Source organism: Nothobranchius furzeri, chromosome 4 (genome assembly GCF_043380555.1).
Source record: "Nothobranchius furzeri strain GRZ-AD chromosome 4, NfurGRZ-RIMD1, whole genome shotgun sequence".
NCBI classification, from domain to species: domain Eukaryota; kingdom Metazoa; phylum Chordata; class Actinopteri; order Cyprinodontiformes; family Nothobranchiidae; genus Nothobranchius; species Nothobranchius furzeri.
The window spans coordinates 11634388-11662061 of NC_091744.1; the positions used below are offsets into that span (position 1 = coordinate 11634388).

The 27674-nt window shown below is 42.6% G+C and overlaps 1 protein-coding gene and 1 non-coding gene across 7 annotated transcripts in view; both read left to right on the forward strand.

Annotated features, from left to right (window-relative positions):
* Positions 1 to 27674, forward strand: part of inpp4b (inositol polyphosphate-4-phosphatase type II B) — a 290844-nt gene that overhangs the window by 259562 nt on the left and 3608 nt on the right. For 5 of the 6 annotated variants that reach the window (XM_015965572.3, XM_015965584.3, XM_054743661.1 and 2 more), the window contains 8 exons: positions 2304 to 2476; positions 2684 to 2807; positions 3137 to 3263; positions 5783 to 5923; positions 6203 to 6300; positions 9899 to 10011; positions 12686 to 12840; positions 24101 to 24291. In XM_015965572.3, coding sequence (XP_015821058.1) covers positions 2304 to 2476; positions 2684 to 2807; positions 3137 to 3263; positions 5783 to 5923; positions 6203 to 6300; positions 9899 to 10011; positions 12686 to 12840; positions 24101 to 24275 — 1106 coding nt within the window. In that variant the 3' untranslated portion in view covers positions 24276 to 24291. Of the gene's footprint in view, positions 1 to 2303; positions 2477 to 2683; positions 2808 to 3136; positions 3264 to 5782; positions 5924 to 6202; positions 6301 to 9898; positions 10012 to 12685; positions 12841 to 24100; positions 24292 to 27674 lie in introns of those variants that run through there. The other variant, XM_015965579.3, reaches the window with a different exon arrangement.
* Positions 25630 to 25843, forward strand: LOC129164494 (small nucleolar RNA U3). The gene has a single exon (XR_008564065.1). It is a non-coding gene; the product is annotated as a small nucleolar RNA U3 (small nucleolar RNA).

Sequence of the window (27674 nt, forward strand, 5' to 3'; positions counted from 1 at the left end):
GTGTGTGTGTGGGGGGGGGGGAAGGGGGGTTGACTGCAGTCAAGGGGGTGCGCAATTTTTACTCGTGACTAAATAAAATGAGGTGATCAGTAAACAGTATAAAGTAACCTGCATGCTCCACAGAAACACAACTCAGCTGAAAAACGGTGGTGCTGCTGGACATCTAGCTCAGTTAATTGCTTTTTGTCACCCTCTGAACCATGACTGCAGGCTGTGAAACAGAAAGCAAAAAAAAACTCCAGAGCAGCCAGTGACTCTGCCCCCTAGCCAATCAGCAGCAAGAATCACGTTTCCGGCCTGACTCAGCCATGCCAGGTACTTCAACGGAGAAGGGACTAAAAATAGGGGAGAAAGTGGAGGGAAAATTCTCAACCGTGCCCTTGGAAACAGTAGTCGGGCCGAGCTGCATCGGTCCGCGTTACTCTGAGTAGTGTTCCTTGAAAAAACCCTAAACTGTATAAATGGGTGTCTAATGGTGCCGTAGAGGTGTGTAATCATTGCTTTAGCATTTTAGTACATCTTGTTTAAATATAAATATTCTGCTTTAAACCACCAAGGTTAGAACTCAGCTCTGTATTGATTTTTAATCGGCCTTCCCTATTGGCTAAGAGGTACGCAGTGACGTTGCTGGTACCGTATTACAAGGCTGCACTGCACTGGACTGAAGTCGAGTCAGTCTGCCAGGTGATGCACCCTTTTCGAGCACAGGAAGTGTGGGTGGAGTAGGACTCTAGTAGGGAGGTGACTTGCTCTTTAAATGGTCTGTATGAGTGCTTCAAGTGGGTTGGTACACACTGGTACGAGTACCGGTACTTCTAATTTTTACCTCTCAGCATACCAGGACTTTCTTTCTAGGGTATGGAGAGTACTGGTAGTTTATCCACTCATTTATTAGTTGAAATCTCAGACATTTCCTGAAACAAATACATGGCTGTCTTCAAATAAAAACCAGCCAGCAGTTCCCACCAGCCCCAGCCATAATAAGCAGAACACAAGAAGCTTACACTATCTCTAAATGCGCCATGATGCGCATCACGCATACATCATCGTCAGCTACCGTCAGCAGACAAGAGGAGAGAAAAAAGAGACGAGTTATCTGACACCGTGCACATTTCTGCAATGACTAACAGCAGCAGCATCTGACCAACCAGTGGTCAAATGCCCCAACAGGCAGGTGGATCCATGGAGGGCATTCAAACACAAATATAGATTGGAAGTAAGCGCAAGAAAGAAAATGTAAAACCAAGGGGAGGCGTGCCCTTCACCTAAAAGTGGGAATGTTGTTGGAAAAAAATAAAAGAGTTTGTGGTCATAAACATCCCAGCTGCTGCTAATCATGAGACAGAAGAGGGTCATTTTGTCTGAATGGACTAGTGATTGTCGAGTCAAGACCAACTGGGTGGGGAGGGGCAGGGCAAGATGAAACAGCTATGCCCCATCCAGGCTTTTGCCATAACTTAGCAGAGAAAATGCACTTGTAAGGCCAAAAAAAACCACGGGGTGTTTTTCATGAGGAAACATTATAACATGTTCAAAAAGCTCGAAAGAGATTTGGCATGATACAGTTAATAATAAATTATCTCTAAAGGTGTGAATGAGAGCCTAACTGATTGTACGTCCCTGTGATGGTCTGGTGACCTGTCCAGGGTGTCCTCGCCCAATGACTCAGGAATACAGTGATCCCTCGTTTATCGCGGTAGATGCGTTCCAGACCTGGCCGGGATAGGTGAAAATCCGCGAAGTAGGGACACCATATTTACAGTATTTATTTAACAGGTACGTACAGTATTCAGACTTTTAAAACCCTCCCTTTACATAGTACTGTTAACAAACCACCCTTTAATGCACATTTTATGATGAAATTGATGAAAAAACAGGAATTTCTTGATATTTCGCATAGAAAAATACCGCGAATCGGTGAAAAATAACGCGAATCGGCGAATTTCCCTTGAATAAGGCTCCAAAGAAAAAATCCGCAAAGTCGTGAATCCGCGATAAACGAACAGCGAAGTAGCGAGGGATCACTGTAAGCAGTTTGGAAGTGTTCCCACAAAATTCTCTTCATATCCCTTAATTTGAAGTTTAAATGACTGAAGTTCTGTAATGTATTTGAACTAGCGAGTCGTCGCTCATTCCACCTCTTGAGAATTCATCGGTTTCAGCCGTCACTTGTTGCTTCAAATCATGTTCTATTTATTTCATTATTTAGTTTGAGAGTAACGGGGCTCCTCGCTGTTTCAAAATATCAATATCTACGCTGCATGTTAACACTTGGATGTGTCCCCATCCATCTTTTCCTGCAGGTGACTGGAAGGAGCAGTTGTGTCCTCTGGTGAGCAGATTAAAGGACTGTGTGATGGAGGTGGTGGAGAAGGCGAAGAGAGCCATGACCTTTGTGCTCCTGCAGGAGGCAGCCTGCAGCACACCTCAAGGTTTTCTCCTCCAGCAGAGGAGGGACGTAGTCTTCAGTCAGGCAGTAGGTGGCTGCACCGATCCAATCAAACACGCTTTAGAGAATGTAAACTCTTTCAGGGCTGGTTCAATTTTCCCCCTTTTGTAAGAATCTTTGTAAAGATTCTACTCTGCATTGTTTTTATTCCCCATGCGGCTCATTCTGTTCATGGAGTTGATCATAAATGTTCTGATGTTTATTCTGATTAGTGTCTGGTTCGTGTTTCAACAGCTGGCAGCTTTGGCATGTGGCTTCGTCATGAAGCTGTACGCAGGATTGCGGGACAAGAACTTCCTGAGGCAACTCCACCTGGTTGGCTTGGTGGCCCAGTTCGAGAGCCTGCTCAGCACCTACAGTGAGCCGACCACAAAATGTCACAGTTTCATTTAAGTAGATTAAAAAGTGAACCCCTGAGATGGATGACGAGTTGATTTGAGGTTAAGTTCAACAGGTTGATGAGTGATGTGGCTGTAGCAAGTCACATCATGTACAATAACAAAGTGATGACAGTGTGTTGCTGGATTTGGAGGAACAATGCCATCACAAGCACTTGTGTTTTTTATGCAGCACCTTCCTGGTGAAGGGAGGTCTTCTCATCATTGTTTTGAATAAATTGAATAAAACAAGATGTGACAAACACATGACATCACTTTGATCTGATCTTGTTTTGTCTGCATCTCCAAGGCGAAGAGATCGGGATGCTGGAAGACATGGAGGTTGGAATCTCAGACCTGCAGAAGGTCGTCTTCACGATCACAGAGGCCAAGACAGACAAGCTCAGTGAGCTCCAGCCTTCAGTGTGGGGTCGACGGTAAGACCTCAGCCTCTCTCTGTAACCAGCTGCAGGAAGCAAGTGGAGATGAGGACCTTATTTTTTTCTCAGCTGCAGTTCTCAGACAATAGAAGCGTTTGTACTCATTAGTCCTTTACGTTCTAATAATTTAGAATTTTCTTCCTAAAGTCTGACTGCAGGTCTTAGGAAATGTGTTAAGACACCAGCAAACATGAGAATATTTGGATATAAATGGAGAATATGAAGAACCTGTGTGCAGCCTCACAAGAATTACTTATTAAAATGAACTAAACCCACACATTGTGATGGTGGATGTATTTTTAAGAACTCTGTGCTTCATTATTCTAATAAACTCTTAACGTTTAAAAAAATACAGAAGCACAACCAACAAATATCACTGTCGTAAGTCGGTGCAGAGTTGCTGCTCAAACGTTGGTGTGAATCTGTCGCACTGTAATTCTGCTGCTTTACCAAACCCTGCAGACCTGTGATTGTTGTTTACATTATTATTACCAGAGTTAGAGTTGTTATTGTCTCTAAACCGGTTCCTGCAGAAAAATCTGCAACACTTGAGCCAAACCTATTATGTAATGCTTTAAAGAAGACATTTTTAATAACGTCAGATTGATTTTGACATGCACAAATGTCAGCATTTCAACCATAACCTGCTTTTACTGTGAAATTGCATGTTACTTTATTAGATGTAATATAACTACTAATTAAAATGTCTTAGCTTAACTAATCAAACCGCTAAAAGAGTACAAAGAATTGTTTTAAATAAGATCAGGAGGTTAAATATTGTACAGGAATGAAGTACTATCACATCAAAGCCATACCATGCAACTTTTTCACATTTTTAAATCATTTTCTTGAGACCCTTCACATGGTTAAAAAAAATGCCCATTCCGACCCCCACTGGCCTCTGTGGATAGAATATTGCACTTGCAACTTCAGAGTGGCGGGTCACCACCTCTTGGACTTAGAAAAATTGAGCTCACATGCCTGGTGCTGCAGTCTGGTTCCAGCACAGGGTTGATGAGTGAGCACAACCTCAGCCCTGCCACGTGGACCTCAAGAGATAAACCTTCAATCCTGCTCAATGGTCAACTTTCCTGGCAGGTCACCCAATAAGACAGTGGAAGGGTTAATTTAGTGATGAACCACTCCTGTAGACACTAATGAAGGCTGGGGAGACATTTCAGCTGTTAGATTAAGATGTGAAAAAGACAAACGCACAGCAAAGAGACTACAAAAAAGTTTTGCTTTTGGTTTTACTAAACGGACTCTAGCGGGTGCTAAAAGCAAGCCAAAACTCCCAAGTGTGCTCTTAGTAAATTACAAATAGTAGAAAAGGGGAAGTTAAACTTTTTTTCTCTAGAGCCGTAGGAAGCCCTATGTTTCTTTTTGCGATGGCAACTAAAGAACTTTAGTCTGCGTGGTGAAAGATGGGTGATTCGGTTCTGTGTTGGGGGCACAGAGAAACTCTCCTGACACGGATCAGATTGTGAAATCATCTTTACTTTAATCAGCCCTCATTAATTACAGATCCATGCATCTGGAGGAAACAGCTATGTGATTCCTCGTCACCCTTAAAACATTTATTATTTTATAAACCACCTCATCTTGGGGTAGTACACCAGTCAGAGTCTAGCTCCATTTGTTATTTACGGTGTAATTCCAAGAATCGATCACACCTATTGCTGTCCACTCACCTGGCACTGTGCCATTTATAGTATTATAGTAAAGATCACTACTACTAATGTCCTTTTTACCACCTGTTGTCCTAATGAGACTCCAAGCTTCGAGCTGAACATGTCATGGCCTCTAACGGATCCACCAGAGAAAGAGAGATTATTACCATGAGTACTTTTAAAACACTGCTGCTGCCAAATAAAGTTGAAGTTTTTTAAAAGTTTAAAAACATTTTAAAATTTCCAATAAATATGTGTTTTTTCTGGATCACATTGCATTCTTTAGCACAAATAATTCACATTAAAGGACCATTACAGTGAACTGTTTGGGTTGTTTGTTTTGATCTCTGCCAGTAACTGCCCTGGTGTTATCAGCAGTTTGATTCCCTGCCAGAGCTCAACCCATCAGAACTGAAGTCAGCTGCATTCTGTATCTCTTTCACATGAATTTGTTTACTACGGTGATCTGATTGGAACTTAATATGAGCAATACTGCCTGACCTGTTTGTGCTGAGGCATTGTCAACATGACCATAAGAATAAACAAATTCAGTGAGATCTCAGCTGTTCTGGAAGTAGCTTTGGCTTTTGAAGCAAGTGAACTTTGCCCCACATGTGAAATCATTTCTTGGCTTTTTTATGATACTGGATCATCAGGATGGTGTTAGTCAGTCCTACATGGATACACTCTGTCTGTCATGCGCAAAAACACTATCGATTTCTCTTCTGAGCCTTGTCCACGCCTGTTGTGAGTGTAATAGTACAACTTTCTGAATACATCAGGTTGCACAGGACAGCACAGCGTATTGAATTTCTTTATTTTCTCTTTGTTGCTTCTTGGGTTTAGAGACCACTTCACTGTAGAAGTGCCATTACCACAAGTGATTTTCCAGACCTTGCCAGAAGAGATGAAGGAGGGCAAGCCTCTGCGTGTGTACCCGGTGCTGTTTAATGTGGGCATCAATGAACAACAAACTATAGCTGAGAGGTACTGCAGTCACTCTCCATTCCTTCTGAGGAACTCACCTTCAGTTGGAAATGTGCATGCTCAACAAGAAAATCTGTCAATATTTTTGTCTTCAGTAGGAATAAAGTTCTCGGAATACTTTTGCAAACTTCCAATCACATTAAAAATACGTTAGATGAAAAGTTATGTTTATTTTCTCTCCACAGCAGCATGCTTTCAATTGTTATGTCAATTGAAAGTTTTCCTTTTTATTCTGATGGACACTTTTGTCTTTTCTCTTTTTATGGGTGCTGTCAACAGGTTTGGAGACATTTCTCTACAAGAGCGAATTAACCAGAGGAACTTTGAGTTGTTAGAGGCCTATTATAAAACATTAAGTGAAAAAGTGCCACTAGAATGTAAGTGTGCTGCCGCAGCATTTTCACCACACCTTTACTTTAGCCAAGAAATGATTCATTTTTGTTTAATATTTTCAAGTGTGTTCATGAAGATGGGTGATTAGCCATTTAGACTTTAGCTTTTAGAACAGCCTCGGTTTGATGAAATTAGGATGAGTTATAACTACATATGAGCTTATATTACACATCTGATAATAGGGAACTGAGCTATGGGGCAGCTGAACTAAGTATTACGCCTATTGCACACTGGACGCAAAAGCGGCATGGAACGGCAGCAGAAAGGTTTACCCAAGACAATCATAGCACTCAAGGGCACACCGGGAGAGTCTCAGCAGCAAAGCCGCTTTTCTGCCGTGCTCCTCGCTCGACTCGCGAGATCATAAAATACCTCGAGACTCCTGCCAACCGCCTTGCAAGATCACACGATCCCTTGAGACTTCGAATGTTACAGTTAGTTTATGCAATCCGCCATTAAACCAAAAAAAGCAAATCACGTTTTATATCGCTGTTTGATGTCATATATGCTGTTGTCCCTCTCCACCGCCAGGAATAAAACCATGAAAACACACCGCTGCACTTCTGGAGATGCTGGGAGTAATTAGGTCACACGTAAGCTTCATGAAATTGCATCGCTGCAGTACTTTTATTTTGAAAAATTACCAGGGATTTTACACTGAAACCATGTGTGATTTCCTGTCTAGCCCTATGTTAACTGTGGTAATTGACGCATCTAAGAAGAGACTCATGGAAAAATTAGAAGCCGATCCCATCTTTAGCAGCGCGGCGTGCCGCTTCTGGGACGCGTCTGAAAATTCAAACCACTGGTTTCAATTTTTGGTTTCAACAACTGGTTTCAGGAGATAGAAACCACTGGTAACAAGAAAAGAAAGCTCCTCATCCGAAGTCGAGCACCCTGACGCCGGGGACACACCAGCCGCCGAAGCGCCGCGAAAAGGGGACCACCTTCATTCGGCGCCCTTGTTATCCTATTCTATAGACCACATGGGCCACCGAAGTGCTGCGCTCCACTTCGCATCGTGCAGCGATCGTTTCAGTGTCTGCTCTGTTTTTTTCACGAGCCGCGGGTGAACCGCGTCAATTCTGGCAGGAAGTCAAACCTAGACATAAGAGGCAGGCCGGTAAATTTAACAAAATAAAGCATTTCAAAATACAATTCCGCGATAGTCAAATGTGTTCGTAAACAGACACTGCATAAAAACCACACAAACACACACACAGTGAACTTGTGTGTGTGTGTGACCACGTGAAGGGGGTGTGGTTTTGGGTGTCTTTCAACTGGAACAAACAGGACAGAGAGGTAGAAAGTCGCAGGCCAGCTAATTAACAACATAGGTTCACACACACACACACACACGTACAAACACACACACAAACAGCGGGGGGGGGGGGGGTGGAGGAAAAGAGCAGAGTTAAGGTTGGTTTATGCTTGACGCGTCTGCGAGGTCCACACAGCGAAATTGCGTCATTTTAACAACCACGCCCCTCCACCGCACCTCCGCATGGCCCAAAATTTCTGTACCGCACACCTAGGAAATTTAACCACGCAGACGGTCGGACGCGGAAAAACATGGCGGACCGGCAAGAACTAGTATGGCAGAGGTTCGTAAATACAGACATTTGTATGATTCAGCTCTCAGAGATCACCGTGATCAACATGTTGTTAATAATTTTTGGAGAGAAATAGCTCGCACTGTCGGAAAAGACGAGGACGCTGTTAAAAATGCTGAAATGCCATGTTGTAAACAATAATTTCTACTTCTACTATGGTGTAGTGTTGGATGCATGCCGTAGAGCTCCATGCTGCCACCTACAGTTTGGGAGAATATTGGCTCACCGCAGAGACAAGCTGCATGAACCATAAACGCTGCGTGTTGTGAAGCGCATTCCATCCGCGAGACGCATCACCAAGCGGAAAGTAAATGCGTCAAACATAAACCAACATTTAGGCAGAGAGGAAATGGAGGACACCAAGTGGTTAAAAGAAAAACTATGAGGCGTGCCTCGACCGGAACGGAGAAACAAGTGTCTGGTCTGAACTGAGGAGCAGCAAGCAGCGGCCGGATTTCGTGAGTGCTTCGCTGGCCGGTGTGTCCCCGGCGTAATGGGTGTCAGGACCTCTATACCTGATGGAACAACTGAGATCCTGGAGAAAATCAGCAAGAAATCTCCCAGTGATAAACTGCTAAGTACATTACTCAGACAGCAGAAACCTAATGTAGAAACTTGGCAAAAACCATCATGAAAGGGGAAAGCCTTGAACAGGTAGATTGAAGAAGTGGCTGATATACAGCAATCTCATCAGTGGCTAGAAAACCGGAGGCATTTAGCATAGGAGCAAAAGAGCAATAGACTTTTGGTTCTTCCACACTAGACAGGACCCACGATATAGACTCTGCAAAGATGCACCTGGGACAGCCTAGCACATAGTGGGGGATGTAAGATCTAAGCAGGCAAAGTGTGCATGGAATACCATAGCAAAGTGGTTGGGAGAGTCTGCAGGAACATCTGTATAGGGTATGGATCGGAGGTTCCACAGTCGAAGTGGGAGGCTCCTTCATGAATGATGGAGAATGGGTTACATGAGAAGCTTGAGAAAAACAAGGGCTAAAGCTTGGTTTATGCTTGACACATTCACTTTCCGCTTGGTGATGCGGCTCGCGGATGGAACGCGCTTCACAACACGCAGCGTTTATGTTTCATGTGGCTTGTCTCTACGGTGGGCCAATATTCTCCCAAACTGAACGGGGCAGAATGGAGCTCTACAGCATGCATCCAACACTAAACCGTAGTAGAAGTAAAAATTACTGTATTTTACAACATGGCATTCCAGCATTTTTAACAGCGTCCTCATCTTTTCCGACAGTGCGAGCTATTTCTCTCCAAGAATTATTAACAACATGTTGATCACGGTGATCTCTGAGAGCTGAATCATACAAATGTCTGTATTTACGAACTCTGCCACACTAGTTCTTGCCAGTCCGCCATGTTTTTCCGCGTCCGACCATCCGCGTGGTTAGAAAATTTCCTAGGTGCGCGGTGTGGAAATTTTGGGCCGTGTGGAGGCGCGGTGGAGGGGCGTGGTTGTTAAAATGATGCAATTTCGCCGTGCGGACCTCGCAGACGCTTCAAGCATAAACCAACCTTTAAGGAGGAAATAAAGAAAAGTGTGGAAAGTCAAGGCTTTAAGGGTGCCAGGGGTCACTGGAGCACTTAGGGCTGTGATTTCCAAACTAGGAGAGTGGCTTCAACACAAAACGAAAAATCTCTGTCAATAAGTGATAACAGCTAAGAAACTTCATAAAACCCTTCGGCTCCCAACCCTCTGGTAGAGGATATCATCAAAAGGTTCTTAAAATAATATCGGCATGAAAGTATAGATATTTTTAGATGAGAGCTGTTTTAAAACATCAGTTATCCACTTTGATCTTTGCTGATTTAACTTTAATTGTTATAGATGATTTCCACATATTTTCCTTTTGGTCAATATGCTTTTGTTTCCGAGCTACCGTATGCCTTCACTCCAGCAAATCCAGACATACAGTCCCACTTACCATGTTGTTTGTTCTTCTCCAACCAGGTCTACCATGTTTTCAGACTCGGACAAACATAAAGGAGTTACTTGAAACCCTTGGCCAGAATGTTGTTACAAAGAAAAGAAAGAATGTTGAAATACTCTGGACTGCTGGAACCGTGAGTTGTTGTTGTTTTATTACTTCTCCTACAGTATTTCTCTTTGTCTTACTAGATTTTATTTGAAGTTAAAATGTGACTCTGCTCTAAGGGATTATGTTATTGTAAGATAAGAAGGAGAAAAGTGAGAGTAATGGTTCTGTGGGGTAGTTTTTAGCAGTCAGTGTCTTACCTGCAGCTGACAGTAGTCACAGTGATCTCAGATATAAGAATTAAGGGGTCAGACTCAAATCAGTTCTAGGGCAGATTCCTGGCAATAAAAATAATTCAAACCTTAAACAATTAAAAACTCTGAACACTTAATATTTAGCTATGGTTCATAAATACAGCAATTCTCCTGAGTAAAAATCCATAAGTGAAGCTCTGGTCTTTCTGAGAGCAGTGGCGGTTTTACCATTAGGCATAGTTTGGCGGCCGCCTGGGGCCCCCTTGTGTTGGGGGGCCCCCTAGCCCTGACCGCGGGCACCCTTCTGTTAATGCCACAATATTCTTATTACCAACCTGTCGCCGCAGATGGGATTAGACACGCGCACTTCTCATTACCATAATTCCTGAACCGTTCAAGATATCATTAAAATTCCAAAAGTGCTGAAAAGATTAAAAATGGGGCTTTTGGTGCATATACAAAACATTACGGTAGCCACCGGGATTCCTTGTCTTGAGCGCAATGAATCACAACACAGATTCAGAGGCGTGCAGAGTTTGTCATCCAAAATGCTCCGTTTTATAACTTTTGAATGGCTGATCAGATTCAAAAGATTCCAACGGTTCCTAAAAGTACATAAAAGCAGCTTTCCAACGATCTGAGGCATGAAGCAATCAGAGGTATGAAAAAGATTGCAACGAGGGGAAATCCTGCTGTACAGCCTGATTGAAACGGAGCACAGCGGAGCGCAGTGCCACGGTGAAAGCGGATAACGGAACAGGGAAGCTAATTAGCATAAAAAGCCGGCATGAAATTATGGAAATGCCTAAAAGAAAATCAACACGATCTATTAGGTGTCCCAGAAGGCTTATATCTGACGACAGTGACCACGAAGAAGGACAGATCTCCAGTGAACCAGGGGTATGAATGTTTGTTCAGTCTTTATTTTTATTTTTTTATTTGAACAACCCTCAACTATTTGCTAATTGTAAGATTCAGCTTCATTCCAGCATTATTTATCTTTTTACAATAAATAATTATATTTGCTAAAACAAAAGTTTTTGGTATAGCAGTGCACGGTGTGCAAGAGAAGCACCCCATGGCGGTGTGAGGTGTGCAGGACTCTGCCTGCAGCTGGAGAGAAGCTGCTTCAAGGTCTACCACATCAAATAAAAACGTCTGAAAGTTTACAAAAATAAATGGTCTTAAAAACTGCTAAAAATGATACCAAGGTTCACACTTTTTTAAGAATAGATGCATTACAATTCAAAGTTTAAATTGTTCATTCCCAATTGTTTGCCCAAGTCATTTTGAAGTTCCTGTTCAGCAATAAATGTAAAAAAATCTAATCCCTTTTTTGCTTTTTTTCACTTTTAAGCTGATTTTTTTAAAAGCTTTAATAGAAATAAATTCTAAATACAAACCATACACTGAAAGCTGAGGTTGTTCTGAAAAAAGGAGAAGGGTTACACACACTTTGCGCTTTTTATTACAATTTTACAGCCATAAGATTAAAAAATACCAGGTGGCCCTGTTATAATTATGGTCATAAGAGGGTTATTAAGACAGCAATGCACAAACAGGAAGTGATTGGTAGTCATTCCACTCCAATCCAGTTGTTGGCAGTAATGCACCAAATTGTTGTTTGCCAAGTGCCATAAGACCACAAATAATAAGAAGAAGAGAGGCGGGAGCGTTCGTAATGGACTCAAAGCAATAGTCAAAACATTAAGCATGAAATGGAGTTATCCTAGAGGCTCCAATAAAAGAAAGAAGCAGCTCGCTTCTTGAAAGCTTTTATTTTCAGTTCTGAAAGTGACGTCGTTTTTCGATGTAAACATCAAAAGGAAGTAGAAAGGAAAGACAATGGAAAATGTTTAAAGGGAGGAAAACATAGACCAAAATGGAAAATAGAAAAAATAAATAAACAAAGGCAAAAGCACAGGAGCACTGACAGGGGAAAAAAAAGCAGAGCAAATATTCAAAACGCTCAAAGGAAGAGAAATATAGGAAAAAAGAGGAGGACTAATGAAAAGGGAAAATAACTCGTGTCAGAAGAGGGGAGAGTTTCGCAAATCCAGTTAAAGATAAGATTGTCAAAAAATTTGTGTAAGGGGCCCCATGTCTGTGTTCACCTTGGGCCCCCAAATTGCTAAATCCGCCACTGTCTGAGAGCGGGGGATTTTCAAAGAACGTAATACGGGACATTTCTGGGAAAATACTGATATGGGAAGACAAGGAGAAACAGGGGAAAAAAGAGATTTTCCAGGCAAAAATGGGAGGACTTATAAGCTGTGTGTTCTGAGGTGGAAACTTTCATTGCCATAAAGCGTTGCTGCTTACAGCGAGATATAGACTTTGATAAACTTTGCAAATCTCCTGCCCACAAGGAGCAGGGGAGACTAGAGACTATTCTTTCAACCTGTAAAGGGTCATTTTAGTACCTGCTGGCTGAAGAAATGTATTTAAAAATATAACTTACATGGTGTATCTTTAATGATGGATGTGATTTTTTCCCCACTTTTCTAGATTTGCAGAAGGTTAAATGGTATCAGGTTTACCAGCTGTAAAAGTGCCAAAGACCGAACATCCATGTCTGTTACGTTAGAGCAGTGTGCCCTCCTGAGGGATGAACACCAGCTCAGCAAGGACTCCTTTGTACAAGCTCTGGACTGTATGCGGAGGTGAGATGGAAATTAAACACTTTTTTTATCTCAATGGGTGCAAGGTATTACTGCGACCAGTTTCAAAACTATACATTTTTGTTTCTGAGAATGGAAAACAGTCATTTCTGACAGTCTATGGCCTACTTTCAGAACAAACTTTTTCTATTTTAGCAATAAAGTACAGGATCTGGGGGTCATAATGAGAAGGCTGTAAAACTATCAGCTCACACATACATGGATTCAAGTATTTGTTTCCATTAAAGAAAGACAAAACACACGATGGTCACTGAAATTGCGTAATACATTTTTAATTTAGCCAATGAAAATCTGACACTTTGAGCTAAGGTGTGTCCTGCAATTTGCATCACAGGGGTTTTTGTTCTTGTAATCAGTCAGTCTGCATGGTTTGAAGTGAGAAAAGTAGCCGGAGAGCTGTTTGGTTTCAGGGTGAGTACCACACTGAACAATAACCACAGAAAGTTAAGGAATACATTGTCTCAAGATTTGAATGATAATTGTTGACCAGCATGTTAAAGATTGAGGCCACAAGACCATCTCCAAGCAGCTTGGTGTTTCCATGACAACAGTCGGTCATATTATTTGGATGTTTAAAATCTCCTGGCTTGTAGCCAACCTATGTCGGCACTGGGAGTAACACTGAGGAGATGGGAAACATGAATAGTAACCAAAACACTCAGAGCAACTTCCAAACAGATAAAAGGCAAATTACAAGGTTCATTAGTGTAAGGTTGCACTGTCCATTCCCGGGTTATTGAGCTAAAGTGGGCCAAGCAATGAAGGACAAGACTCTAAAAACACGGAATTTGTCTAACGCATGTTGTCAAACCTTTTTGGCAAATCCCATCAGCTTGATGGTCACACAGACACAAAAAAATGAAACGCACAAAGAAAAGAAAGTCTGTAGTGAAACATGGAGAAGCATCAGTTCTCTTCATCACATCTGCCACAGATCGGTACAGGGTCCAACTAAATCTCAAGACAGGCAAGGCATTATGGGGCAAAATGGACCGCCCATTGTTAGAAAGCTTGGTCTCAGTTGCATGTAGCTGGTTTAACAGGTCAGTGACCTGAAACACACAGCCAGAACCACCCAGGAGCAGACCACAAGACCCTTCTGAAGTGGCTAACATAACAGCAAGAACACCTTGCTCATGAATGGACCCAAAGTATCAACGGACAGGTGCAAAAGTCTCATTTAGATTTCTGATTTTAAGTAGAAATTATTTGATCCTTTCTCTGGTTGGTCTCAAGCTCTGTTTACAGTGACTGTTGCAGTGTTTTACTTTCTTTAAGGGGATTGGCAATGAAACCCACTGTTTTATCCATATTTGCCCAATCCTCCGAATATAAAATGTGTGGAGCTGTGGTGGCATGGCAATGTCTGACTACACCAGCTCAGTGACTTAGTGGTATGAAGGCCTGCTCTGGGACTGGGAGATTGTTGGTTCATAGCCACAATCGAGTCATACCAAAGACTTTAAAAATGGGACCCAACTCCTCTCACTGACATTTACAGTCAGCAGTAAGGGGTTCAATTGGGGGGTTAAACCACAAAATAGTTCCAGAGCACGGCTTTTCTGCAGCTCACAGCTCCCCCAGGGGATGGGTCAAATGCAGAGAACAATTTCAGCAAATTTTACAGCTAATGGAGCTTTAACTTTGATATAAAGTTATACCTGCACCCAAACCATCCATCTGCGATGTGTCGTCCTCATCTTCTCCTGCAAGCATATCTGTTCCCTCCATCAACACCATCCTTCACTCAGTCAAAGGCGACCATTGCTGTTCCTGTAGGTTTCCTGTAGCGACACTGCTGCTTTTTAATGCCTGTGTATGCCAGCAGGGTAAACATCCACATCTGCCTTAATCTGATAAAGCTGAACTATCAACCTTTACTAAGGAACGTCATAAAGTGCACCCTGCAACATGCTTGTGGCATTAACTTGTACAAGCCTGCGGATGGCAGTGGGATCAGGTTAGGGAGAGGACATGCCATTTCAAAACCCAAAACAACTACTCTCTCAGGTAACATATTCAAAAAAGCTTGTTTTTATGGCAGCACCAATTATATCCCATCAAATCACATTAGAGTCACAACATGATTATTGTAGTCCAATAAAAACTGCCATGTTGGTGCTTAATCTTTAGATATCCTAAATATAAACTTGTCTGGCAGGATCTCATTTTAAATGCATGTGGTGAAACGTTAAATGCGTCCCCAGTAAATTAATAATTTATTACCAGCAGCATAAATGGTAAATCATTATAGTTTGAATGGGGCCACTCCATTGTATCAAGGATTTTGTGTAACTTGAATGTGCCCATGTCTATTTTTATGTCTTTCTCGTGTTTCAAATAACTGGACTCTTTCATTTGAAGGAGCGGTGAAGCACCAGTAAAGGCTTAGTTCATTCAAGTGTTGTGTTCAAACATTAAAGACCAAGTTCACTTATTTTTTTCTAAACATTAGCAGTGGTCTCTTGTGTAAATGGATGACTTGTGAGTCAGTCTCTGTGGGAACAAAGTTCTGGTGCTTCTGTTTTGGGAACTAGAAGTGAGCGAGAGCCAAGTTGAGCTTTAGAAGCAAAATATGGAGTCTTATTTTCTGATATTCAGAGATCTCTTCTCTGATTGGTTAACAGTAATGCAACTATTACCCCTACTTCACACCAGGGCCGCCTCCAGAAAATTTTGATAGGGTTAGGGTTAGCAGTTTTCTAGGGGTGGCCATGGCCACCCCTTGGGGGCGCCCTTACTTCACACTCGAAGCATCAGCGGCGCGGATAGGCAACAAAACTTCACTGCTTCAAATAGAATCCATTATAATTTATGGGGTGATTCAAACCAGCTGCGACGCGGAACATTTTCAGGCGGCTCGCTGTGTCACCACGCTCAAGATAGAATCAGGTTTTTTTTTTCCACGAGCCACTTCTGGGACATGTGAATGTCCGCAGTTAACAGACGGTTAGACAGTAAATTTTCAGTGTATAACCTCTGGTAATCTTCAAAATTAAAAATTATTGCAGCGATGCAGTTTCATATTTATTTCGATTAGCTCAGAACATGTGACCTAACTGCTTATAAACCCTCAGCATCGTTTGAGAAGTGCAGCGATGTGGTTTTATGGCTTTACACCTGGCAGTGGAGAGGAACAACATCATGACATCCAACAGCAATATCAAATGTGATGTTCTTGTTTTTGATTTAATGGCGGAAGGCATAAACGAACCAAGACCTTTGAAGTCTCGAGGGATTTTGTGATCTAGCGAGTCCAGCGACGAGCACAGCAGAGAAGCCGCTCTGTGGTGTGTGCTGGCTTGCACGAAAGTCGTGAATAAACCGTTCCGCTGCTGTACCGCACCGCTGATGTCTCCAGTGTGAAGTAGGGGTTACTCTGTCTCCATTTGCTTTTCTACTTTGATGTTTTACGTCGACAAATAACTCAAACCTGAAGGATTTCTACCATGTTGTGGAGTTGCTAATGCTAACGGTTAGCTTCTACTAGCTGAGACATGCTCTGCTCTCTCATGGAGGTTAAACCAACTACAGCCTTCCCTGTCACGAGCCAAGATTGGCGAGTCCATGAATGCTAATTTGACATCATGACGTGCTAATGTTTTTTCTAATCTTCCATGCCCCTCTTTTATTTTCTATCAGCAGCTAATACAGGAAATAGGGGTAGAAGATTATTGTGCAATCATATTTCAAAAATAACAAGTAAAATTGGATTCTCAGTGAATTTGGTCTTTAAGAGGAAACCTTTCCTCTTGGATTATAGAGTTAGTCTAAATTTTTAAATAGGTATTTCAGACATGTTATGTTCAATTTGTAGTAATAATAATAATAATAATAATACATTTTATTTCAAAGCGCCTTTCAGGACACCCAAGGTCACTTTACACAAAACACGTAATAAAATACAATAAAACAATAATAAAACCCAAAGAAGAAAAAACAGAGAGAAACATTTCAATAAAATCAGAGGTTGTAGGCAGATTTAAACATGTGTGTTTTGAGTTTTGTTTTGAAAAGGGTAAAACTGTCGACGTTCCTGATGTCTGGGGGAAGTGAGTTCCAGAGTCGAGGAGCAGAGCGGCTGAAAGCTCTGCTCCCCATGGTAGCGAGACGGGCAGAAGGAACCGCAAGATGGATGGAAGAAGAAGATCTGAGTGAACGGGATGGGGTGTGAATACTTATAAGGTCTGAGATATATGGAGGAGAGAGGTTGTGGATTGCTTTGAAGGTATGGAGGAGAATTTTGAAGATGGACCTGAATTTAACTGGGAGCCAGTGAAGCTGCTGGAGAACCGGCGTGATGTGGTGAAAGGAAGGGGTTCTGGTGCTAATACGGGCTGCTGAATTCTGGACCAGTTGCAGTTTATGAAGGAGTTTGTTGGGAAGACCATAGAGAAGTGAATTGCAATAGTCGATACGGGAGGTGACGAGGCTGTGGACGAGAATGGCGGCAGTGTGAGGGGTCAGTGAGGGACGGAGACGGTTTATGGAACGTAGATGGAAGTATGCTGACCGAATTAAGTTATTAATGTGAGCCTGAAAAGAAAGTGAGCTGTCGAGAATGACACCCAGACTCTTGACATGAGGTGAGGGGGAGACTGTGGCGCTGTCAATAGTTAAAGAAAAGCTGTCAGATGTTGAGAGGGTGGAGTTAGTGCCAACAAGAAGAAGTTCAGTTTTATTGCAGTTGAGTTTGAGGAAATTAGAGGTGAACCATGATTTGATTTCAGAGAGGCAGAGTGTAAGGGAGGATGGTGGGAGAGTTGAGTTGGGCTTACTGGAAATGTAGAGCTGGGTGTCATCTGCAAAGCAGTGAAACTGGATATTGAATTTGCGGAAGATTTTGCCGATAGGGAGGAGATTTACTATGAAGAGGAGGGGCCCCAGGACAGAGCCCTGGGGCACACCTGACTTGACTGGGGAGGGTTCTGAGGTAAAGGATTTTAACTGGATGAACTGAGTGCGGCCAGTAAGGTAAGACTGAAACCAGCTGAGGGGGGTGTGAGTGATGCCTAAGGAAGAGAGTCTATTGAGGAGGATGGGATGAGAAATGGTGTCAAAGGCCGCACTCAGATCGAGGAGAATAAGAATAGAGATTAAACCAGAATCAGCAGCAATGAGTAGGTCGTTAGTGATCTTGATGAGAGCTGTTTCTGTGCTGTGGTGGGGACGGAAGCCAGACTGAAACTGTTCATAAAGGTTATTGCGGGTGAGATGTGAATGGAGCTGAGATGCAAGAGTTTTCTCAAGGACTTTGGAAATGAAGGGAAGATGGGAAATGGGACGGAGGTTATTGAAATCATTGGGATCTAAACCAGGTTTTTTTAGAATAGGGCTGACTGAAGCGGATTTGAATAGGGATGGGACCGTACCAGAGGATAGTGAGGAATGAATAATGGCTGTTATAAAAGGGAGCAGAGAAGAAAGGCACGATTTAACTAAAACAGTTGGAATAGGGTCCAGTTGACAGGTGGAAGGTTTGGATTTGGTGATGTAATCTAATATTTCTGAGGGATGGGGAAGTTCAAAGGAAGAGAACGTAATGGTGGGTTCAAATAAATCAGGAGAGGGAGGGGAGGAATGAGGTAAAGAGAGATGGATTCTATTGACCTTCTCATTAAAAAACTGAAGGAGAGAGTTACAGGTTTCTGAAGAGTAAAGATGGATGGGTAAGGAGTCGGGAGGCTGAAAAATGCTGTTCATGATGGAAAATAATGTTTTAGTGTTGCTGGAGTTGGACGAGATGAGACCGGAGTAATACTGAGATTTGGCATGGGAGATGGAGTCCTTGTAGAGAGAAATCTGAGCAGAATATAAGTCTTTATGGATGGTGAGACCGGTTTTCTTGTAGAGTCTTTCAAGCCTCCGGTTGGTAGCTTTCAAGGAGCGAAGGGCAGGGGTGAACCATGGAGCAGACCGAGTAAAATGTACAGAGCGGGATTTGATGGGAGCAAATGAATTAAGGATAGAAACCAGACCGTTATTGTACTGAATGACAAGATCATCGGGAGTAGAGGACAAATTAGGGGTCAAGGTGGCAAAACTGGAGGACAGGGAGGCTAGATCAATGTCCTTAATATTACGAAAAGAAATGATACGTGGTGACTTGATGATGGAGAGACGGAGGGGAACAGAAAAGGAGATGAGGAAGTGGTCCGTGAAAGGGAGCGGGTCAGCTGTACAGTTGGAGGGGGTCAGGCCGGAGCAGCAGATTAAATCCAGGGTGTGACCTTTAATGTGAGTGGGAAAATTGGCATATTGATGAAAACTGAGGCTGTCCAAAGATGAGGAGAAGTCTTTGCTGAGGGGGAGGGCCATATTGTCCATATGAATATTAAAATCACCAAGTAAAATTACATTTGGGGAAAGGGAGGACAGATGGGATAAAAGAGCAAAGAGTTCATTTAAAAACTCAGGGCTGAACTTGGGGGGACGATAAACAGTGACAATTATTGTGGGGGTCGGGCCGGAGAGTTGACAGGCGAGGCATTCCAGAGTGGTGAGAGGAGGAAGGCTTACGGGAAGGACCTTCCAAGTCTATCGCGAGACCACCGCCGCGGCCCGACCCACGGGGTTTGGAGAGGTAAACAAATCCGGGAGGAGTACAGTCATTGAGTTGTGAGAAATCGCTGGGTTGTTGCCATGTTTCGTTCAGACAAAGAAAGTCTAGCTTATGGTCACTGATGGTATCTTGGAGGAGATGTCCTTTACCAGAGAGGGAGCGAATGTTGAGAAGACCAAAATTAGCAGTGCGGAAGTCCCTGGCGACAGGAGCATTAGCCTGACTAGCCAGCCGGGCTAACACGCTGGAGTCGGCAGCTCGGCAGGTATTCCTGGGTAGCCGCCGGCTAGTCGTGGACCAGAAGGAGGGTATTCCTTTGGAGCCGTCGAGATGGAGGTTCCGGCGTGACCCCCGATGGATATACCGACGGCGAGGCTGGAAGGTGATGTCAGGGAAGAGGCACAGAGCTGGTGGTGGAGATCCGGAGTAGTGAAAGCGGAGGTTGAAGAGCTCCGCCGCCGAGTACTGGAGAAGGCCATCCACGGACAGAAGAATGAGCGACAGGATGATCCAGGCCAGTGCGAGGCACACAGAAATCCTGCTGGACCACATTATGGAGTGGAGCAGGGAGGTGGTGATGTGCAACCAGAACGCAAGCTGAGCAGGGAGGTGAAAATGAGTTTTCACCGACACAGGGATGTGACAAGGGTGAAAAAGAAGAAAAAAAATACAAAAAGTTTGTTTGCCAGCGAGCAGCGGCAGCGAGACGCGCCAGCGTTCACTCAACCGGAACCGGAAGTAAAAACGTAGTAAAAACGTACGTTGTTTTAGCATGCCTTGTGTTCGGCTGTTTTAGTGGAGCAATTAATAATAGTTTTTGGTTCTTTGACAGATTGTACGTCACACAAAGCTTGCCTCAGGTACTCTCAGGCAGGCGCGCAGATAGGGTGGGGGACGGGGGGGGATCTGTCCCCCCCAGATTCAGATCGATCCTGATCCATCCCCCCAACTAAGGCCAGAAAGAAAACAAAATCGGAGGTTAAGCACTTGAAGCTCCTTTTTCCAATTACATTGAATGCAGCATGACGTAAACAAACACCAACTCCAGAGGCGCCAAAGTGGTTGCTGCTAGGATGCAGGATGAAGCGAAAAAGGCAAGCAAAGACTACTGCGTATTTTAAAAAGACCAACAGTGTAAGTAGACAGGACCGATCTGTCCGTTTATGCATGTTGGGTCAGTGTTGGGACTTACTCGTTATAAGTGCCAAAGCCTCATTGCTGAATTTAACAAGTCTCATCTACAAATATGATCCCTCATGAAGTTACTACTTTACATCAGAAGATAGTGGAGATGTGTAACATTCAGGCTGAGCAAAGTTTGGGAGTTTTTAGCGTTTGAAAAATGTTTGGGGTCTGGGGTGGTAGATTGCAGGTAAGGTTGGGTCCTCCCCCTCCTGGATATCCCCCTCCCCTGTGATGGGACAGCAGAGGAGCCAAGGTCTACCCGAGGCCCCTGAACCCGAGTCAGGCACTGCTGCATGTTTCTGCCTTCTCCCCGGCAGCATACATGTCAGGACCCGACCCCCAAGGCCCCACTCAGATCCCCACACGGGGCCGGCCACACCCCGAGCCCCCAGGCCCCCACCCAGACTCGCCCAGGGGCAATGCAGCCGCCGGGCAGTAACCCATGGCCACCAGCAAGACCTCCAAGGGGCCCCACTCACAACCACCAGTAGTCCACCCCCCGAGGCAACCCAAGCACCTCCAGAGGGCGGCAACGGCCCTCCAGTCCCAGACACCCCCAGTGAACCCACCTCCAAGGAACGCCCAGATACTCCTAACTCAGACCGTCCACCCCATCACCCACATCATCCCGCAGGACAATATCAATGTTCCCCGTCATCGCTATGTGATGGAACCGATCAAAGGAGCCCAGAGAGATTGATTTGAAGTGGAAGCAGAGGCTGTATCAAGTGTAATGTGATCTAACAAAAGATTTCTATACTGGTTAATGTGGAGAGTTTCTCTATTTTTCCAATTCAAGAGGATAGTTTTCTTAGCGATGCATATGGCAGTCAGAACCACGTGAGCCAAAGATGTTTCAGTCAGGACATCGTCCAGGTTTCCCAGTAAACAAAGAGAGGGGGGCGGTTGGGATATGACATTTCAGACTGACAGATCTTCACATACTCTACCCCAAAATTCCTGGACAGGTGGACAGGACCACAGTGTGTGGATGTAATTGTCAGGAATGTTGTTTGTGCAGTGTGTACAGGTGTCAGACGACACAAACCCCATCTTGAACATCCGATGACCTGTATAGTGTACTCTGTGTAGAATTTTGTACTGAATCAATTGTAAATTGGGGTGTCTGATCATTTCAAAAGTTTTTAAACAAGTTTGGGACCAGAAGTTCTGGTCAAAGCTAACTGATAGATCCACCTCCCATTTTTCAATAGGGATTGCTATTCTATCGTCTATTTTGGACAGTGTCTTATATACTTTAGACAGTAGTTTGGGGGGTTTGAGTCTAATACCCTTGGTGGTGTTTGTAATTCTATTTTATTGAGCTTAAATTTGTGTTTAACTACAGATTTAATTTGGTGATACTCCAAAACGCTATTCTTATCTATTCCAAATTGGGAGACTATTCTGTTAAATGGGATGAAGTCCAATCCATCACATATGTGTTCCAGGTACAGGATTCCTTTATTTTTCCATTCCGGAACATTCATCATTTTGTTATTTTGCAAAATATCAGGATTATTTCAGATAGGTGTGTGTCTGCATGGTATTAGTGAAGACTCTGTCATTTTTAGATACTCCCACCATGCTATCAGAGAGGTGCTGCTTTAAATCTAGATCAGGTGAGAGCTGCCAGGAGTGTTTGTTTCATTATCTGGGAGTTTTTCATAGATCATTAATGCCTTCTCAGTGTCAGTTCACGATGATGTTTACAGATTAGAGATGGAGGGAAAGGGATTAAAAATGCATGTATTAATTTTTATGGCCTGAAGAGAGACTATTTGACTTTTTCAGTGCTACATCCCCAGCTAAGACGAGAAGCTGAAGGAAATGGTCTGAGACTGGTGGTACTATGGCCTTTTTTTGTTACTACAACACAGGTCTTTATTGGGGGACAGCGGTAGCAGGTAGAGCAGGTTGTCAAGTAATCGGAAGGTTGCAGGTTCAATCCCAGCTCCCACCAGAGAATGCTGCTGTTGTGTCCTTAGGTAAGACACTCAATCTGCCTTGCCTGCTGGTGGTGGGACTTGTGGCACCAGCGTTCGGCAGGCCCTGCCTCTGTCAGTGCGCCCCATGCAGCTGTGGCTACATCGTAGCTCATCCCCAACAGTGTGTAAATGTGCGTGAATGGGTGAATGACTGATTGTGTTGTGAAGTGCCTTGGGGGGTTGTAGAACCCTAAGAAGGTAGTACATAAATACAGGCCTTTTACCATTCAACATTTTATTACCTCTGCGTTTTTGGCTCAGTAAGGATTGTCCAGTGATGTAATGGAGCTGTGATTGGTCCATACAAAAGAAAACACTGATGCCCATCCAGGATCCATACAATTAAAGCTACAACTGCATTATAACTACAGTGTACTCTGTTGTTGTTAGTGGTGGTTGAATCCATGTGCATTGGGTGCATGACTGAACAGCATGTTGCACAGTTACAGTAGAGATGTGAATGTGAGCATATATGTTCTTATATTTGCTCCATAGTGACACCAATAGTCCTCTGACCTTTGGTGACCTTGAAGACTGCTATCCTGCATGTTTTAACTGTTTATTCCAAAATACCTGACTTGAATCAGTGAGGGATTAACAGAAATCTGCATAACTGTAGAAGATGCCTAACAGGCAACTCATCAATGCATAACGTGTGTTGGAGCAACCAAAGAAATAAAACATTCAGGATAGTACAACAGGGTTTAGTAGTTTGATGCACAGCAGTAGGGTTGTAAAACTTGTGTTTTTGTTGCTCGGTCTGGTAAAACATGTGTACTTTCTAATTATGTCATGTACGAGTACCATTTGTTTTGGATTTTTATTAAAATCCCTCAAACTGTCTGAATTTCTGACAGGAAATGCTGACCTCCAGCAGAGGCAAGAACAGCTTCAACCCGGGTCCAAAGGTGTTCATTATCTGTTTTATCAGCTGACATCAAGACAAACTGAAACGTGACCATAGTGAGATCCAAAACTAAAGGTCAAAGTCAAATAAATTTTCATAAAACTTTTAAAAAACAGCAGGTGTCAAAAGAAGCCTTTTACAGTCAAGTGATTCTTGACTATTCCATAAAAGGAATGTGTGACACATTTAAAAAGGAATAAAATGACAATAAATAACAACTCTCAAGTTGTTGCCATTAACTTTGTTAAAAATGATTAAAATTCCTGTAAATCACATTTATTCCTGCTGAACTTTAGTGAAAGCAAAACAGACTCAAGTGTTTTTGGACAAAGCGTTCTCTTCCACTAAAATCTGCATGTCTCCTTCACCCATCCTCTCAATCATTGCACGTTCACAGTCTGGTTCTCACATTTCTGCCCCATTCGCCACTCCTTATCTGTTGCTGCAGACACTAATGGCTCTCTGTCTGAGTGGGCACAAGCCTTACTCTCCAGCAACCCATCAGTGCTAGAAAGTCCACTCAGAAAAAATCTGTTCTGTACTAACACAGCGTGATATGTGTTTGTCCGTTCTGTATCCCTCTGATGGGTGCCTCTGCAGTCGTCTTACCCAGGGAGACGGTGGGCAGTGGGAGGACCTCGAGGCTGGCGCCACAACAGAAAACAAACCAGCGTCACGACACTTTTATCCCATTGCCCTGCTGCTTGTTAGCTCTCACCTACTGGTTGTGTGGCTCATATTAAGTCTTGTTTTTCTGCTTGCAAAATATCAATAAACTGCTTAAAATATCATCTCTGTTTACTCTTTCTCTCCTTCTCTTCTGCTTATTTTGAGAACTGTGTTAACTGTCTTTTTGTGAAAGAATAATCAAGATAAATGAGTTTTTATCAGGCTCTAGACTTTTAATACAGACACAAATGGAAAATTACTTTGAATTGAATAAGAAATTTGAGATTTTTCACGTTTCCAAGGTGATTGTGACACATAAACTTCTTTTATTCTTTAAAATGACATTAAATCAGTGTCAAATCCACCAACAGAGATTATATATACCTTTAATAAGAGAACATCTCCCTGAACACTGCTCGCTTTGACAGAATGATTAGGGTTTGATTTCACTAGGGTTACTTGGAAAAGTTTTCCGATGTCACTTATCTTACCTGTAGCAGACAGCAGAGTTGGATTTGGATTTGAAACTAACAGCTAGTCAGATTAGACGTTATTCTAGAGTGAATTTATATTGTATAAAAAACCTGCAAACTTTAAACTTCACAACAGTTAAAATGACTACTTTACTGTCAACATTTACATGAGGTTCCTTATGCTGAAGACGAGCGCTCAGCTCAAGGTAAGTTGTGTGCAAGTTGCAAAAAAGGGAATCTCAACATGTGTAACAGTTGGATTTGAAGTAATACAAGAAAGTGTTCTCAACATACACTGTAAATAATTGTTTTACAAAACCTAAATTCATTTAGTCTAATTTTTGCTTTGACTGACAACTTGTGTCAACTTTAAAATTAAAAGTAATACTTTGACTTGCTTTTAGCACCCCCTAGTCGCCATTTAGTAAAACCAAAAGCAAAATTTATCTCGCGTTTGTCATTTTAACACCTTAATCTAACGGCTGAAATGTCTCTCCAGCCTTCATTACTGTCTACAGGAGTGATTCGTCACTAAATAAAAAAAGTCTGCTGTGTTCATGCCAGACAGCAGGTGTTTTTGCTTGGGGCTCCATGACAGTGCCAGAGCCCTCGTATAGCATCTTGCCTGTTAAACAACCTCATTGTAAAGAAACAAAAGTTGGTTTTGACAAATGATATAATGAATAAAAGTAAAAAAAAAAACATGAAATAAGACATTTATGGCAGGTTATGAATCATCTGCAAAAGCTTCTGTGAAAATTTTCAGGTTGGAGTGTTTTGTGTTTAAACCCATAGTTATCCGTTTGATCAGAAACAATCACAGTTTTTGCTATACGTTCGTTCTGTTTTCTGTTAGAATTCATGTTTTGTGGTTCTTTGTTCAAATCACAGGATTAGAGGAGCTTGTTTTAATCTCAGCTGACATGTTAGTATAGTCTAATTTTTGCTTTGACTAACAACTTTTGTCAACTTTTTGCCAACAAAAATTAGACTATACTTTCAGGGATCATTTCTAGTTTTTAACTTGAGAAATGTGCTCCTAAAGTGATCAGTCTCGTTAACCACGATGATAAGGTACTGATACTTCCTCTTGAGCGCGAAGCGGAAGAAGGGAAATGAGTTATTTCATATGCCTTTCTTCTTTGATGACCGTTCACTGTTGCCTTGGTAACAGCGAGGGGGGAAGTATGATCAGAGTGGTTCTCATTATTATTTTTTCAGCGCCTTGGGCTTCCTGACAGGGTTGCCGAAGGCACTTTATAAATAAAGCTTTGATTGATTGATTGATTGATTGATTGATGTTTCGACGTCTACTGCCTCCTTCGTCAGAGCTACTGCCCGTGCACTCTCTGTTCATCACTACGTCCCATGAGTGGTCCATGGTCCTGGATGTTTATTTGGCAGACATTTTTATCCAAAGCGACGTACAATTTTTAACCTGTAGGACATGTTGTGATCTGTGGGGTAAACCATAGTCCCTGGAGGAAATCCATGCATGGGGAGAACATGCAACTCCACGCAGAAAGGCAGCAGCCGAGTTTCAAACCTGCAACCTTCTTGCTGCGGTGCTAACAACTGGGCCACCATGGATCCACATCTCCTCATCTCAATTGCTTCGTTGATCCACCTTTTGAATTTCTGCTGCTCAGTGTTTATGATCCATGTGCTGTCCCAGTCCATTATATGGTGTTCCCTTGTGCAGCGGTCTGTTACGGATGATTTCTTTTTCCGTACTTTCTGCCTCTTGTTTTGCTGCCCTTGTGTGCCTTCAACTTGTTTGCTTCTCACACTCCTTTTTATGTTCCATTTTTTGAAACATGTCAGCTAAGATAAAAACAAACTCACATTACTGTGTTTAACAAAGAACCACAAAAAATATTAAATATTCACAGTTTCTCCAAACTAAAGCGGTTCGGTATTGTTTACAACATGTTGTTTGAGGCTGTAGCGGAACCACGATTCGAAAACTAGTTAAATAGCTTGTCAGTGTCCAGATAGCACTCTGCTCTCTGCTGCAGATAAACCCCAGACTCGTACATTCTAAAATATCTTTTGAGCTAATGAATTTTCTCTAAAGCAAATCACTTTTCTAACACGTTGCCATCCTTTACTGTGAACCACAGTGAGGTGTACAACATTCAAAAAGTAAATGAGACTAGTTACTGCTGATGTTTAAACTTCTATTTTAGTGTTGAGGTTGTATTTGTAGCGGCCTCATGTGTCTAATCCTGCTTTTGCTTCACTGATAAATGCTTCAACTGACAACAGAAGCGAGGAAACAAAGTGAAAAACACATCGGCAGGTATAGTTTCAAATGCTCATGAAAGAGTGATTCTAATCATCCCTGGCACATGGCCAACCCAAACAAAGCCTACCTGGAGTTATCTGTTGGATTTTTCTGTTATTCAGACACATTTTTACGTCATGTTTGTGCTTCAGATATGTTTCCATCTCTTGTGTAATTTTTCTTTCCACGATGGTTCCATTTTTGTATTTGTTATGACTTGTTCCACCACTGAGGTGATTCCTGAACACCTGAACTTGGCTCTAATGAAACCTGTTTCTGTGTCGGGGCACAAACGGTAAACGTCACACTGAAATGAGATACAAGCTAATACGCCCACTCAGCTAAGCTCTCCTGTTCACGATGAAGTTTGGGTTGCTTCCAGATTGTTTATCAGTTATTAGTTTTTTTTTATTTTAATTTTTTTTTTCTTCAAAGGCAACCTCCAGTTAATACTAAGCTTTGGGAGCATTTGGATCTTTCGTCATAAGGTTGTGACAAAAGTTTTGAACTGTTCTAAATATTTTAAAGGGATACTTTGCAACTTTTTCATATTTTAAATGATTTTCTTGAGCCAGTATGTACAAAAATGACCCTTTATAGGGTTAATGAAGGACCATCAAGCCCTACCACCCTCTGTGGTCAGATATTTCACTTGCAACTTCAGCTGTCCCAATAGATAGTTTTCTTATCCGGGGATTGGACTATTCCCGCTTTGGTCTGCTACTCGATCTACAATGCACTGGAC